The 17,511-nt window shown below is 41.6% G+C and overlaps 1 protein-coding gene and 1 long non-coding RNA gene across 2 annotated transcripts; both read right to left on the bottom strand.

Annotated features, from left to right (window-relative positions):
• Window positions 1-674: 674 nt before the first annotated feature.
• On the bottom strand, window positions 675-2,198 carry LOC120438561 (protein NLRC3-like; the record flags this gene model as incomplete). The annotated part of the gene is made up of 1 exon (XM_039608961.1): window positions 675-2,198. A coding segment is annotated over one exon (1,524 nt), but the record flags the coding sequence as incomplete, so codon positions are not given.
• Window positions 2,199-7,573: 5,375 nt separating this feature from the next.
• LOC120438593 lies at window positions 7,574-8,672 on the bottom strand. The gene is made up of 3 exons (XR_005612014.1): window positions 8,612-8,672; window positions 8,426-8,527; window positions 7,574-7,631 (listed from the first exon to the last, which is right to left on the bottom strand). It is a non-coding gene; the product is annotated as an uncharacterized LOC120438593 (long non-coding RNA).
• Between the last annotated feature and the right edge of the window lie 8,839 nt (window positions 8,673-17,511).

Below are 17,511 nucleotides of genomic sequence, written 5' to 3'. Positions count from 1 at the left end.
AGCATTTTTACAGCTGTATTTCACACATTATTGTGACAGGTGGAAGAAGTAGTTCCTACTAATCATTTAGACAATCCCAACAATGCAGTTACTTTCAACTGTGTTCCTGTTAATAATAAACATAAAATACCCCAATTTAGTAAAATGTTGATATTTTAATAAATTCTAGAACAGAAATAATATATATCACTAAGTAACAATCAACACACCACACCCAGCAGCCTGGACCCCCCTGATTCAGGTGAACCAGCCCAAGGCAACATACCGAGAGAAACGACAAAAGAACCAAATTCTCAAAAATCCAAACAAAGAAATATTAGCACACATGTGATTCTGCACATGGGTCCATCCTACCAACCAACCTCAGATCTCCACGCATGCTCACATCAATGCACGTACATTTGCAGACATACAGATTTTAATGTTCTGTTTTTAGAGTTTAACTAGAGTGTTTGATGTGGGTTCATAGATCAAAACATTTTAAGCTCCTTAAGTGTTTAAAGGCTGTATCAAAAGTTCATTCAAGTTACAATATTGTGGTCAAAAGTTCTCTTTTTTTCTTTTATACTATACAACTACGTAGGCTCATGGTTTTAGGACATGGATCTGTCATGGAAGAAATCTATGACCACTTTTAATCAACATTTTAAAAATAAACATGATCACATATTTACTCACAGAGCTTTGTTGGAGGCTTTGACCACTGGCAGCAGCCTCAGAAGAGCCTCCTCTGAAGCAGAGTATTTCTTCAGGTCAAACACATCCAGATCTTTTTCTGATGACAGTAAGATGAAGACCAGAGCCGACCACTGAGCAGGAGACAGTTTATCTGTGGAGAGACTTCCTGATCTCAGGGACTGTTGGATCTCCTCCACTAGAGAACGATCATTCAGTTCATTCAGACAGTGGAACAGATTGATGCTTTTCTCTGCAGACAGATTCTCACTGAGCTTCTCCTTGATGTACTGAACTGCTTCTTGATTGGTCTGTGAGCTACTTCCTGTCTGTGTCAGCAGACCTCGTAGGAGAGTCTGACTGGTCTGCAGTGAAAGACCCAGGAGGAAGCGGAGGAACAAGTCCAGGTGTCCATTTGGACTCTGTAAAGCCTTGTTCACAGCACTCTGGTGGAGAGGTTTTACACTCTTTTTCTTTTTAAATAATTTAGACCATGTAGAGATTGTTTGTTGTTCTTCCAGCAGATTGAGTCCAGAGTTGATGAAGGTCAGATGGACATGAAGAGCAGCCAGAAACTCCTGAACACTCAGATGGATGAAGCAGAACACCTTGTCCTGGTACAGTCCTCTCTCCTCTTTAAAGATCTGTGTGAACACTCCTGAGTACACTGAGGCTGCTCTGATATCGATGCCACACTCTGTCAGGTCTGATTCATAGAAGATCAGGTTTCCTTTCTGCAGCTGATCAAAAGCCAGTTTTCCCAGAGATTTAATCATCTTCCTACTCTCTGGACTCCAGTGTGGATTTGTCTCAGCTCCTCCATCATACTTGGCCTTCTTCACTTTGGCCTGAACCACCAGGAAGTGGATGTACATGTCAGTCAGGGTCTTGGGCAGCTGTCCTCCCTCTCTGGTTTCCAGCACATCCTCCAGAACTGTAGCAGTGATCCAGGAGAAGACTGGGATGTGGCACATGATGTGGAGGCTTTGTGATGTCTTGATGTGGGAGATGATCCTGCTGGACTGCTCCTTACCTTTGAATCTCTTCCTGAAGTACTCCTCCTTCTGTGGGTCAGTGAACCCTCTGACCTCTGTCACCATGCCAACACAGTCAGGAGGGATCTGATTGGCTGCTGCAGGTCGTGTGGTTATCCAGAGGTGAGCAGAGGGAAGCAGTTTCCCCCTGATGAGGTTTATCAGCAGCACATCCACTGAGGTGGACTCTCTAGGGTCAGTTAGGATTGTAGTTTTGTGGAAGTCCAGAGGAAGTCGACACTCATCCAGACCATCAAAGATGAACACAACCTGGAAGTCTTCAAAGCTGCAGATTCCTGCTTCTTTGGTTTCAGTAAAGAAGTGATGAACAAGTTCCACCAAGCTGAACTTTTCCTCTTTCAGCACATTCAGCTCTCTGAAAGTGAATGGAAATATGAACTGGATGTCCTGGTTGGCTTTGTCTTCAGCCCAGTCCAGGGTGTATTTCTGTGTTAAGACTGTTTTCCCAATGCCAGCCACTCCCTTTGTCAGCACTGTTCTGATTGGTTCATCTCTTCCAGGTGAGGCTTTAAAGATGTCTTCTTGTCTGATCGTTGTTTCTGGTCTGTCTGGTTTCCTGGATGCTGTTTCAATCTGTCTGACCTCATGTTCATCATTGACCTCTGCAGTCCCTCCCTCTGTGATGTAGAGCTCTGTGTAGATCTGATTCAGAAGGGTTGGGTTTCCTGCTTTAGCGATGCCCTCAAACACATACTGGAACTTCTTCTTCAGTGCAGATTTAAGGTTACGATGACAAACTGCAGCTTGAAGTTCTGAATGAGAAGAAAAATAAAGACTCAGTTCCAAAAAGAACTAATCTTTAAAACAGCGTTTGATACCATTTCTCACAATATTCTCCTGAACCGGTTAGCTTCCATTGGTATTAGTCATACCCCCCTTGCCTGGTTTACCTCCTATCTCTCAGACCGGACTCAGTTTATCCAACTTAAATCCCATTCTTCAACTCTCTTTCATGTTTCTGCTGGTGTGCCCCAGGGTTCAGTATTAGGGCCTCTTTTATTCATTATTTATTTGCTCCCTCTTGGTTATATATTCCGAAAATATAATATAAATTTTCACTGTTATGCCGATGACACCCAGCTCTACCTTTCTTCTAAACCCAATTCATCCCTCCCACCTACCTCTCTCTCAGACTGTCTTATTGAGATTAGATCCTGGTTCTCCTCCAATTTTCTCAAACTTAACAGTAATAAAACTGAAGTTTTACTTGTTGGTACAGCCTCTATCTTAACCAAATCCCACAGCGTTTCCATTAACATTGAAAATTCTCCCACCCTTCCCTCCCCTCAGGTTAAGAGTTTGGGTGTCATACTTGATAACACTCTTTCATTCCAGTCTCACATTAATTACATAACCCGGACTGCTTACTTCCATTTACGTAATATTAACCAACTCCGTCCCTTCCTTACTCCCCATGCTGCAGCCATCCTTGTCCATAGTCTTATTACGTCCCGTATTGATTACTGCAATTCCCTCCTATTTGGTCTCCCTAAAAGGTCCCTTCATAAACTCCAACTTCTTCAAAATTCTGCAGCTCGGGTCATAACCCGTACTCCGTTAAGAGCTCATATTACCCCAGTTCTTCAGCAGCTTCACTGGTTGCCCATAGAAGCCAGGATAAATTTTAAAATCTTACTTCTTACATACAAGTGTATCCATAAATCTGCTCCTTCATATTTGTGTGACCTGCTCCATATCACCACTGTTTCCCACCCTCTCAGATCATCATCTGCTATTCATCTTACTGTTCCGTCCTCACACCTTATTACTATGGGGAACAGAGCTTTCAGTCGCTCTGCTCCCCGGCTCTGGAACTCTCTTCCTCCAGCCATAAGAAATATTGACTCCCTCTCTGTATTTAAGACACAGCTCAAAACACATCTGTTTAAACTGGTTTATTTGCTTTAATGCTGATTTTATCTGTTGTCCAGCTCTGTTTTGTAATTTTAACTTATTTTATGTATTTTATGACTACTGTTGTTAGATTTGTATTGTTGATTGTCATTTATGCTTAGAAATATCTACTCATATATGCTTAGAGGTTTATAATTAGTTGTAGATTGGTAGAGGTTTGATCCTTAATAGTCTGCAAACTTTGTGTGCATTCCAGAGCACTCTGGCTTTCACACCCACATCTTGGGAGCATGGGAGAGGTCATACCTTCTCTTATTGTTTTATGGTAGGATAAACGTATCTACAGTCAGGTCCATAAATATTGGGACATCAACACAATTCTAACATTTTTGGCTCCATACACCACCACAATGGATCCCAAATGAAACGAACAAGATATGCTTTAACTGCAGACTGTCAGCTTTCATTTGAGAGTATTTACATCCAAATCAGGTGAACGGTGTAGGAATTACGACAGTTTGCAAATGTACCTCCCACTTCTTAAGGGACCAAAAGTAATGGGACACAATAAGAACCATAAAATCAAACATTCATTTTTTAATACTTGGTTGCAAATCCTTTGCAGTCAATCACAGCCTGAAGTCTGGAACACATAGACATCACCAGACGCTAGGTTTAATCCCTGGTGATGCTCTGCCAGGCCTCTACTGCAACAGTCTTAAGTTCCTGCTTGTTCTTGGGGCATTTTCCCTTCAGTTTTGTCTTCAGCAAGTGAAATGCATGCTCAATCGGATTCAGGTCAGGTGATTGACTTGGCCATTGCAAAACAGTCCACTTCTTTCCCTTCAAAAACTCTTTGGTTGCTTTTGCAGTATGCTTTGGGTCGTTGTCCATCTGCACTGTGAAGCGTCGTCCAATGAGTTTTGAAGCATTTGTCTGAATATGAGCAGATAATATTGCCCGAAACACTTCAGAATTCATCGTGCTGCTTTTTCAGCAGTCACATCATCAATAAATACAAGAGAACCAGTTCCACTGGCAGCCATACATGCCCACGCCATGACACTTCCACCACAATGCTTCACTGATGAGGTGGTATGCTTAGGATCATGAGCAGTTCCTTTCCTTCTCCATACTCTTCTCTTCCCATCATTCTGGTACAAGTTGATTTTGTCTCTTCTGTCCATTGGATGTTGTTCCAGCACTGTGACGGCTTTTTTAGATGTCGTCTGGAAAACTCTAATCTGGCCTTCCTGTTTTTGGGGCTCACCAAACATTTACATCTTGTGGTGAACCCTCTGTATTCACACTGGCGGAGTCTTCTCTTGATTGTTGACTTGACACACATACACCAACCTCCTGGAGAGTGTTCTTGATCTGGCCAACTGTTGTGAAGGGTGTTTTCTTCACCAGGGGAAGGATTCTTCGTTCATCCACCACAGTTGTTTTCCGTGGTCTTTTGGTGTTGCTGAGCTCACCGGTGCGTTCCTTCTTTTTGAGAATGTTCCAAATAGTTGTTTTGGCCACGCCTAATATTTTTGCTACCTCTCTGATGGGATTGTTTTGTTTTTTCAGCCTAATCATGGCTTGCTTCACTGATAGTGACAGCTCTTTGGATCTCATCCTGGCAGTTGACAGCAACAGGTTCCAAATGCAAACAGCACACTTGAAATGAACTCTGGACCTTTTATTTGTTCATTGTAATTGGGGTAATGAGGGAATAACACACACCTGGCCATGGAACAGCTGAGAAGCCAATTGTCCCATTACTTTTGGTCCCTTAAGAAGTGGGAGATACATATACAAACTGTCGTAATTCCTACACCGTTCACCTGATTTGGATGTAAATACCCTCAAATAAAAGCTGACAGTCTGCAGTTAAAGCATGTCTTGTTCGTTTCATTTGGAATCCATTGTGGTGGTGTATAGAGCCAAAAATGTTAGAATTGTGTCGATGTCCCAATAGTTATGGACCTGACTGTATATCTGTTTTAGTCTAAGTGCCTTTTGTTTAGAAGAACTGTTGGACTTCCAGACCAGCAGGTTTAGGGAAGTCATTTATGGGGTCACACACTGACCTCACACACACACACATGCTTACACAACGCACAGGCAAGGTACTCTTTGTGTGTATGTAGACGTCATATGTTAATGAACCTATGCATATTCATGTGACCTAAATAAAAGAGCAGTGTACGGGGGAGCGGACGAGAGCAACTGGGGTCAAGCGAAGGAACGGCGCTCGTCACAGTTCTCTCCCTTGTATACGAGTATCATGAAGAGCTCTGCATGGTGTTCAATGCTTTTGCTGTGTAATTACATTGTCTTCAACGTTCCAGCGAATAGGTTCAAGCTACAAATCTAACAACTGTTCCTTTTATCCTTTTATTAATTTGTTTCTTGTAAGGTGACCTTGGGTTTCTGAAAGGCGCCCTCAAATAAAATGTATTATTATTATTATTATGTTGCTCCATCTTCCATCTCTGGAAAATGTTCATTTATCCAAAACTTTAAATCTTTAGATAAATCCTCTTACTGCTCTGCAGACGGTCAGCCAGCTCCTCCTGCTTCATTCTCCTCAGGAAGTCCACTGTGATCTTCACAAATGCCTCTCTGCTGCTGCTCCTCTGACTCTCTAAGCATTCTGGGTAATCTGGACTCAGAACCTTCTGGATCTTCTTCAGCTCGTTCTTCACAAAAGTGATGATGTTGTCCTCCAGCAGCTGGAACAGAATACTTTATGAATGAGCCAAACAGACTGACATCATGGAGCCAAACATCAGATCCATGTTGGACACACTGACAATCCACTGGTCTACAAACAGCAGCATGGAGATGACTCTGAACAGAATAGATGTAACAGTAGTTGTTGTACATGTACAGACCATAAATATGGAGTCCAGCTGTGTTTGATGCTGCTGGGCAGACTGACCACTGGGAACCTCTGAGCTCTGCTGGTCCACTCTGTGGAGGAACCATCAAGAATTAGTTCAATCACAGGATAAAGATCCAAATAACTTCATCTGAATCAAGTCTGTCGAGTTTTAAACTCTCAGATTGTGAACATATCAGTAATTTTCAGTCTGTTTTCATGGACGTCCTTTCAGTGGTGATGTCAGGGATGATTTTGAAGAAGCTCATTAAACTGAACCATCAGCAGATCACTGCTCCAAAACCAGAACATGATCCGAGGTCTCTCCACCACCAGAACACCAGCTTTACTAACGTGGTAGATCAGTGTAGTACAGATCAATAACTGATGAGTCATTTGATCAAAATCACTGAGTGCTTCACATCTGACCCTCTGATGTTTCTGTAGACATTTTGCATATTTAATGAATGTCTGACAGTTTTACATTCATTCTATGAATACAGTGGAAATGTTGTGTTATAGTCTCCATGTTTTTTTCCAGCATCATAAAGTCTTAAGTTCAGAAAATTAGATTCTTTTTTTCAAAGCTGAAAAACAACAACATTTATTCTCTATTGAAATCTGCATCCTCCACTCCAAAGGTCACAATCTGAAGGTAACATCTGGTTTTGTTCCCTGTGATTAAATCTGAGCATCAGTATGGTGGGATTTATCCACTACATCCACACCACTGTGGTTCAGTGTTGTCCTGATGGAGTCTGATTAACAGCAGCCAGTATGATCCAGGCTTTAGCTGCTGGGTCTCTTCGTGACCTCTCAGACTGTTTAACAGATCAGACACAAAGAGAATCAGAGCAGCTCTTTAAAGACAAACATGAACCCACTCAGGTCACACTTTCCCCACAGATATGAGCATCACTGTCCTCAAACAGCAAATGACCAAGTCTAACATTTGGATCTTTTCTCTTTCATTGTTTTCTTTTTAATGAATCTTTGTAACAATCTGAGGATGTTTCAGGTCAGATTTATCCAGGAAACACAAACATGTAAAGGAGTCATCACAGCTCTCTGACCTCGTTGGTCCAGGTTCACCACTGAAGTTTAGAGGTAGATCTTTGGACCGGTCACTCCTCACAGACGGACAGCTGGACCCTGCAGACTGTGACCTCTGACCTCTGCAGACACAAACATGATAAAGTGATTGAAGCAGCTATGATCACACAGACTGCAGATAATGCAGCTGTTTCCTGTCAGTAACATCCTCTTAGATTAGAGTTCAGCTTTTTAAAGGAAAACAAATGTCCCTGAATGCAACAGTGAGAAACAGTCTGCCTCTGTGGCTGTGATAGCTGCTGTTAGGAGCATTTATGTGTTTGCACTTAGACGAGGAGATGTTACCATCATGGAGATGTTAACAAATCCTGCAGCATCACGTGGCACAAACACTTTGTGTTCCTGTCATCTGCGAGCAACAGGAAGTTCATTAATAAAGGCGGGATGGAGATGTGACTGTGATGGTTCTCCTTCATCCAGCTGTTATAGACACATCTGGGCTCACACGACGAGCCTTTTTTTAATAAAGCAGCTGCTCTCTGAACACTTTTCTGAAGAGGAGCTGCACAAACCTTTGTTTGCTTTCTAGAGCAGCGTATCATCCTCACAGAGCACAGCTGGCACGCTTGTTTCTGTTAGCTTAGCCACCAGGCTAAAGTCAAACTACCCACTGCTAGCAGCTGTTTCTATCACAGTTTAGGATCCAGATGTGTGAGGTCTAAATTTACACCTGTGATTAAAATAAATAGTTAAAAACAGCCAATTGTGTCCACATGTGTCTTAAACCAGATAAACTGACAGTTACACCTGAGGCTGTGTGTCCTCTGAGACACTGCTCTCCTACAGACATGCATTTTAGAAACCAGGAAACATCATAATCATTTAAATCAAAGAGTTCATGTTACTAACAGCTCACCTCTCTGCAGCAGACACAGGCTGGACTTTAAAATTAATGGGTTCACTTTTAGACCGGTCACTCTGTAAGGACACAGAGCTGGGTGGAGGTCCAGGTGGGTTCCTGTGAATAATGATGGAGCAGTGATGTGAGTGCTGAGCTGTGACATGGAGAAGAGTCATGGACAGTTAGAGATGGTCATCTCACCTCTGAGCTTTGGTCTGGCTCTCATGTTCCCCACACAGAGTGGTTTTAGAGGAGGGACTCCTCCTCTCTGTCCTCACACTGATCCATGCTGCTCAATTCACATCAGCTCACACACACTTTCTACCTTCACCTGCAGAGGAAACACAAATCATTCATGTGCACATCAACTGAAATCCTCCTTTCCATCATGTGTGCTGTCCAAATATCAGCTGCTTCTTTCCTGCTTCATCTCAGTGCCAGCTGAATGCAGTCAGACAGCAGTGTGAGGCAGAGGAAGCTGCCATCAGCTGCTCTACTATCAGTCCACTAGATGGAGCCTGAAGAAAACACGATGCATTCACTGACACACACTGATTCACTGTGACTGGAAGCTTCAGTCAGTCCAACACGTGTGAACAACATTTTAAACATTTCAGCTGATCCATGATTCAAAGAGGATCAGCAGAGTTAAAGCTTCACACTAATTATTCCTGCTGAGTTTGCAGAGAACTGCACACACACTGATTTACTGTTTGGGAAACTAGAAAAATGTTAGTCTTGAACTGCCTGCGTAATGCAAACAGGGTAGGACCCGAATATAACAGTGAAACATCTTCAGGCAACTTACAGAAGTCCAGACGCTTTTCTTTCCAAGCTCCTTAGACTACGATGACCTGGATGACTGAGAACCTTCACAGGAAAAATGAAACACACTGAACAAAGACTTTCACAATAAAACAGCAAACAAAGGAACGCAACACTGACACGAGAGCTTCACAGAGGAGTGGAGGAAAGGCAGACGAGAGTGAGCGAGGGAAAGAGGAGACAAGAGAGACATGACAGGCTGATGAAATATAGAATGGAGCACAAGGACTCACACAAACACACACAAACACAGACACACACAGAGACATAGGGGGGATCTAATGATCAAGGAACTAAACAGGAAGTATAAGAAACTCAAAGCAGCATAAATAAGACTGTAAATGAACCAGAACATAAACCATAATACAAAATATCACCAAAACAGAAGAAACCCACAGTGCTGGGTCAAAAGGACCCAGAACCATCACAGTACTTTTCTTTGCTCTTCACTGTTTGAGTGCAAACAGACTCCACATAAAACTATGACAGCACCGTCCCTGCTGCTGCTGTCAGACCTGTTATTCACTCACTGCTCGCCGGTGTTTCTAATCAGTTTTACTCATCCATGAGAGTTTAAAGCTTGCACTTACAAGGTGACTACCAATAAAAATGAGTGTGCATAACTGTCAGAGCTACGGTGATTCATCCAGTAGGTCGAATGACTTGATAATAAAAATATTTGTTTGATGCTTTGCATTGAGGCGCATTGTTGAATTTGCAGGGACACAATAACCACAGATCAATTGTTCAAACCACTACAGTAGGGAGCCATGTTATGAATAATAAACAAATAATAATTCTAATACTAATACTACTACTAATAATAATGTTAATTTAAGTGATTGCTTTTGACTGAACATCACATATAATGCATCAAAGAGTAAAATCTTTGATGCATTAAGTGTATTATCAGCATTTGGAGGAGCTCCTTATCCTTCTCTTTACTGCTCACCTCTTACAAAGTGTTCACACAGTTTACTAGCCTCTTTCAGCCTGCTAGCTACGCTAACAAGTCCACTGCCTGCACGTGACTCAGTCACATGACAGGCAGCAGAGCTAGCTGCTCTGCTAGCTAAGCTAACTCATGTTAAAGGTCAAAGAAATGAGGTGATGCTGCTGGGAGTTACGTCACAGACTAGCAGAATTTAGTTATTCAGCATAATATTTAATCCTTATTATCTGCTCCTCTCACCTCTGTTTGCCTCTGAAAACAAGAAAATTTAGCCAACAGTTTATTAGCTTTGGTGAAATTATAAACAGGCATCAGCGCGGTCACCTATACTGTCCTTTAATGCTGGAGCAGCAGGAACACCAGTTAATCTAAAATCTCCTTTTCTCTCTAAAAAAAGTGACAGCAGACTGAGTCAAAGACAGAAACCTTATATAAACACAAAATATTCACTTCCTGATCCAGGATTCAAAGAGGACGTTGCACTTACTCAGCTTCTTCCACTGAACGTCTTCACTCTGCAGATCTCTGCTGTCTGGACCAGGTCTGTGTAGAAACAGAGAAAATCCTCTGCTTCTTCTCTGTCATCAGTTGTCTGTGTCTGCAGGCTGAAGTCACACTAAACACTTCACACCAGCAAAGAGTCTGAAGCTCACAGGTCAAAGGTCAGCTGCTGCAGCTTGTGTGATATTAATTTGATCAATCATTAACTTGAAGCAGGTTTCTGCTCCAACTCCAACACACTGAAAACAACCCTGAAAACAAATCAGATGATGTGTGGGTTTGTCTGCAGGCTTCAATAGATGAGGATTAAACACTTCACACCAGCAAAGAGGCTGAAGCTGACAGGTCAAAGGTCAGCTGCTGCACCTTGTGTGATATTAATTTGATCAATCATTAACTTGAAGCAGGTTTCTGCTCCAACTCCAACACACTGAAAACAACCCTGAAAACAAATCAGATGATGTGTGGGTTTGTCTGCAGGCTTCAATAGATGAGGATTAAACACTTCACACCAGCAAAGAGGCTGAAGCTCACAGGTCAAAGGTCAGCTGCCACACTGTATATAACAATTCACTTTTGAACAGTGGATATGAGCTTCGCGGAGTAATCTGGGTTCAGGTCCCAAAGTCAAACGAACACTGAGAGTTAAAAACGGTCTAAATCATTTCATCTTTAATAAAATCATCAGCGTTGCTGCTTTACCAGGTGTAACAATTAAGTTTAACATCCATGCATCCATGAAAACAGAAGTTATAAAATTTAACAAAGTTACAAGTTAACAGGAAGTTAGCTCGCTAGTTTCCACCTAAACATGACATACCATGTTCTGACTGAGAGATTTCTGAAACAAATTCAAACGTACAGCTCTGCTATCACTTCCAACATAAATGAAGACAGAAAACTAAACAGCAGTGGCGTTTGCAGGGTTACTGAAGTTGGACTACCTGGTATATAATGTTGTGCTACGTGATTGCTAGCGACACAGCTATGTTAGCATAACATTAGCACAGTGAAGCTGGAGGATGAACGCCAACTTTTTTTCCACTCGATAAAAGTTAACGTGAGGGATTTTGGTGGATAGGGACAAATGCAATCACATAGCAGGATGCTATACACGGGCCAAACTTCTGTCAGGAGAACAACTGAGATTATTCATCCACAATACAAGGTTAGTTATTAATATACTGCAACAACATAGGAATAGAACAGCTGCGAGAGAATTCAACATTAATGAATCAATGTTACGGAAGTGGAGGAAGCGCAGTTTTTGGCTTTCCCCATATTTCAAAAGTGCTTCAACTCTTTGCTATGACTGTCGCCCGGCATAATTGCAGATGATAATGGTTGTAGCCGCTAGTGATGTGCGGGTCGATCCTGAAATATCAATTCCTCCGATACCAATCATTTATGTTCTTGAATCGATTCTCACATTAAAATATCGATATTTTAGTAATTTAGGGTAAATTTGTAGTTTATCATTAACAGGAACACAGTGGAAAGAAACTATAACATTCGGATTGTTTACATTCAAAGGAACTACTTCCTCTTCCGCCTTTCATAGTAATGTGCGAAATACGGCTGTATAAATGTCTCGCAGCCCCTTGGCGCGCGCACTCACAACAATAGCTGAGCGTAATTGTGCGGACGTATTACCTCCACAAACCGCTGAGACGTGGTTTGCGATACATGTGGCAAAAAAGTGAGGTGTTGTGGCCATACTTGCCAACCTTGAGACCTCAGAATTAGGAAGACATTCAAAAGGGCTGTTTTGGGGTGATAAATACATTTTACAGGGTTTATTTATCGGATAAAATACATTAAATGTCACCGTTATTATTGGCCGGCCCGGAAACAGCGGGGGTGTCCAAATTCAGAGGCTGCTTCCACCTGAGGACCCGGCCTTCGCGGTCTAAAGAAAGCCGGGTAGTACGTCATGAGCTCCCTCGGTGGAGTGAAACTCTGCTGTCTGCTCCTTGCTATCTAAAATATAACCGGGTGCTGGCGTAAACTCTCGACCGTCTCACACTTTGTTTAATTAGTTTTCTGTTTAACGTTTATTCACCTGTGTGAAAACCCCAGAGGAACCCTCCCGAGGGATTAATAAAGTTAAATTTAATTTAATCTAATCTAATAACTTTAATCTCAGCCAAACCGATTTACTCACGAACAAATAAAACACTGAAAAAGCCAAACAATAACATTTTTAAGTTATCAAAGTGACTTATATATCATGTTTAACCTGAGTAGCGAAAGACCGCTGGGGTTTGAAGACGATGTGTCGGTCGGCTCAGATATTTGAAGTTTACACAGCTACATTCTCACCTGAAAATATGTTAAAAGTTTTTTTGCGACCCAGAAAGAGAAATAAGAGTAATATTAAAACTAAGTTGCTGCCGCCATTGTTGGAAACTGGAATTGGCTGGGCCGCGCTATGAATTCTGCGATATGGTTTTTCAATTTTGTTGTCCGGGTGGAAAATTGGGAGAAATTCGGGAGAATGGTGGCTCCGGGAGATTTTCGGGAGGGGCACTGAAATTCAGTATTCTCCCGGAAAAATCGGGAGGGTTGGCATGTATGGTTGTGGCAACATCACTAACCTTGTCAAACACCTCAGAGTAAATCATATCACAGAATATGACGAGCGTATGTTGAGGCGAACTGAAGAGGGGGGCAGGGACAGGTGCTGCTAGGGCGAGACAGACGTCTCTCACGGAGTCCTTTAGTGCTGCAGGCAGGCAAGGTGTTCAAATAGCGCACAACTTCAGTTTTTTTATTTCTATATGATGAACTCTGCATTATTAAGTGATAAGAACGAGTAATCTGATGTCCTGTAATCATTATGATGCTATAATTTGAGAAACAATAAATAAAACTAGAAAGCGAAAATTTCGGAAGAAATTTTATGTGTGCCTATGCCGCTGCTAATCAGTGTAGTTTGCCATTCATACGGCTGCTTAGGGCAAAACTCAGAAGAGCAGCCATTCTCCACCATGAACTATGGTAAAAACAAACACCGCTCACGCTTCCCAGATGACAGCTTACAGTTTTGTGTAAAGATGAAGTGACTTCGTACAGCGCCGATTTGCAGACGCTGTGCACAGAGGTTCATGAGCAGAAGTCCCATTGTATCACGGCAGACCCGACAATGTTTGCATGAACACGCTTTGAAGCATTACGTTATGGACCACTTTTCACACATGGTTTGTTTACCCACACAGCCGGCTGTAGCTTTTCAACTCACAGCCCGACACACACCCAAAAAGCAGCCGAGAGAGCACAGACTACGCCTGAGAGGCGTGATTGCCGATGCCGCTCAGGTGGGTCCACCTCCCCTGCAGCGGCACTGCAGACCACGCCCCGCCACACACATCAAACACATGAAATAAATATTTATGCACTTTTGCATTCACTTTTTGTTTTTTGTTATTTTTACACAGTGTTCTGAATGATGAACAATGGTCTACAGCCAATCTTGTGTATTATTATACAAACTTTGGTTGTAAGATTCAGATAACTATTTAATAAAAGCTAAATATTTTATATGAGAGTAAGAAAGAAAAGTATAACTTTCTGTCCACCTTTTTTATCATCATTTAGTTTTTATCATTTCAGGCTGAAAATCAACATGAATTTGGTTCTAATCAAAGAAGCTCCTTTAATGTCTGTCATTAAAATCCTCACACAGACTTAAAAAGGCGACATTAATATTAAAATAAATGAATGAAGCTTCAGCTGAGAGCTTCATGCAGTCATCATAAGCAGTTCATAGCAGTCACAGCTCTTTATTACGCAGAGTTTGTGTGAGAAGCTGCTTTATGGACAGCTTCACGTCTTTATTATTTCTTCATAAATCAAACACACAGGTTTGTCTGTAGATGATTTAAAGTGTGTCGCTGTGCAGTTAAAGCTGTTTGTGTGACGCCCTGACCTCCTGTGAATGAAACAGCCAATCAGATCCAGCAGAGTGTTGTGTGTTTGTGACAGAACAAGGAAACAGTGATAATGATGAACATAAAGATCCTCTGATGACGTGTTTGTGTTTCCTGTTACAGTAACGCTTGTTCATCTGTTGCTCTCCTACACTTTCCTATAAATAAAGGAGAAAAAGTCCTTTTAGTTTCATTTCCTAAAGCTCAGAGTTACTCTTCACATTCCTGCAGTCACATCAAAAAGCTTCACTTTGGTCCAACATCTACATGTTAACATGAAACACAGAGAGACTGCAGAACATCTGGAACATCTGCACTTTGATCCAAACTGTTATAGCCAGAATATTTCCTACATATTTCAGACATGACCTTTATTTTGATTTCTTACATGTTCATGGATGGATGGACAAGTTTAAACTGCTTCAACGTCCCACGTCTTCTATTTAAATATGAACTGTGAACGACACGTAATCATCTGTAAATGGTTTGAGGCACACTGAGGCCACCTACAGGGCAGGTGGGGAACAGCAGGGATCTGAAATCATATGAGATGTTAGTGAGTGAGAAGTTAGAAAAAAAGGACTTAAGATGACTCTAAGTGATCAAAGTTGATCTAAAACAGAAGATAAATCCAAAGCAGCATCAGATGAATGTTACCAATTCCAGTTACGGTGTCCTTCATCAAATATGGAAATGTGTTTTTTTGCCGTGTTGTTGTTCTTCCTATTGTGTTTAGGCCAGAGATGCTCTTCAAACAGCTGACAGACCACATTACAAGAACATGGTGTGAGTCCGATTTGATATTCCAGTCAACGCTGAGAGACCTTAACCAGGAAGTCAGAGGTCAGCTGATGCTGCGAGCAGGAAATGAACCAAGGGAGAGGTTCACTCTACTCAATGTCAAAGAAAATATGCTGGTATTTGTTGATGTTGATGGTACAATAATAATATATAATATAATAAATGATAAAATATCATGTGATGTTGAGCTGTGTTATTGGTGTTTGTATTTTCTGTAAATGTCTTTTTTAGTGTAAATGCTTTGTTCCAGATGGGCAGGGAATCGGTTGCTGTACGATGATGTCATCTTGATGTTGACGAGGAGGGCGAGAAGAAAAACTAGTTTTGTCCTGCAGATGGCGAACTTGCACCGTGTTCATAGAGCCGACACTTTGATGATGCTGCTCTACTCAACTTACTTTAGCCTGGGTTGGACTCCATATGAGCAGCTTCCACTCTGGTTTCACTGTTAAATACACTTGTTTAATTTCAATTGGAAAAGTTGAAAAATATATTTTATTACAAAATTATTTGTTGATGCATTTTTTTTTAGGGTCAAATATCTTGTTTGATTTGAGGAATGAACTGTTAAGGTGGAAAAACTCAATCAGGTTAAAATAGTGGTGCTTTAAATCACTGCAGATGTATAATGTAATTTACATGTTGATGATGGGTTGTAGTGGGCTTGTACTTACAAAACTGTCTCATTTTATTGGAACAATCCACAATTGCATCACGGTACATTTGACATTTGGTCTGAACACGTTTGTACACAAGATGCCTCAGTTCTGGATGTTTCCACAGACTCCTCTGTGCACCTAAAGAAAAGGTCAAAGGTCAGCATCACATGTAGTTGGGACAATTCTTCATTTACAAACAACAGTCGCACAAACTCTACAATTATTTCCTCCAATGACGACTTTTCACTTGCAGAAATGGTCCTGTGTGATTTCTAGGCTGTGATATAAAAACTAGTTCCTAATGGCAGCGATTCACTCAGTAAACATGTGTTTCCTTCACCAACCTCACACACAGATCCAATAAGATCAGGAAGTGGGCAGTATAGTACAATATGTGTTATTTTGTACTGTACTGCCCAAACTAAAGATCTGCTGAAGTGTTGGAAATGATTCAGATGTTTATTTTGGACGATACAGCAGAAGATCAGACATGAAAGTGGAGATAACACAGAAGACCTGCAGCAAAGGGTCAGAGGTCAGACTGGGCCACGTGATTCAACAATGAGCCAATGATCATCAAGTAGTGACTAAAGCAGAGCCCTGACGTTCTGACATTTATCACACAGTTAGAACAAATGTCTGCTGATGACTTCATCTCATGAAATGACTGATAGATGTCAATTCATTGATCAGCTGAGCTGCTGCTGCTGATCTTCATCGTGCACAGAAACATTCAGCTTGTTTCAATCAGTAAATAACTCCCACTACTCCCAGTTTGAACTGTTCCCACTCAAAATGCTGTCAGAACAATGATCATTGTAGAACTTCACAAACATCACGTGTTGTTTTCCACATGTAAGATCAGCAAACATACAGAAACTTCCTGTTGCCACACACAGCCTCTAAAATCTCTTCCACGGTTTCTGTCTGAAGTCCACTCTCTGTGTCGGATCCACAGGAAACAACAAGATCTTATTAACATGGTTTTCAATGTGTCTCCTTCCAAAAAGTCCAACCAATGAACAAATGTGTATATTTGTGGAGGCCGAACAAAAGCATGACACATTTGTCTGTTTCTATAAACTGGTGTCAAACACAAATATGAAGAGTTTCATTGACAGACTCCAAAATGCCCCACAGTGAATCACAGGGAAATCCTACAGTGTGCAGAGAATCTTAATGGCTCCAACATCAACACATCCACAATGTTGGATCCAGTTCTACCTCACAGAGTTACTAAGACACACCCTCTGCCAGCATTACAACAGCTCCACCTGCTTCACCTGCCTCCTCAGCCTCTGTACACCTGAAGAGAAAAGAAAGGCTCCAAAAGCTCAAATCTACAAAGGATTCATGAAGTTTCATCCAACAATAACATGTTTGCCTTCCACAGTGTGCTGTTAGACACCACTGTACCTCTGCCATTTCAAAAGA

This window comes from Oreochromis aureus, linkage group 3, assembly GCF_013358895.1.
Source record: "Oreochromis aureus strain Israel breed Guangdong linkage group 3, ZZ_aureus, whole genome shotgun sequence".
Taxonomy (NCBI): domain Eukaryota; kingdom Metazoa; phylum Chordata; class Actinopteri; order Cichliformes; family Cichlidae; genus Oreochromis; species Oreochromis aureus.
The sequence above is the reverse complement of the archived record's forward strand: the minus strand, read 5'-3'. Positions and strand labels throughout refer to the sequence as shown.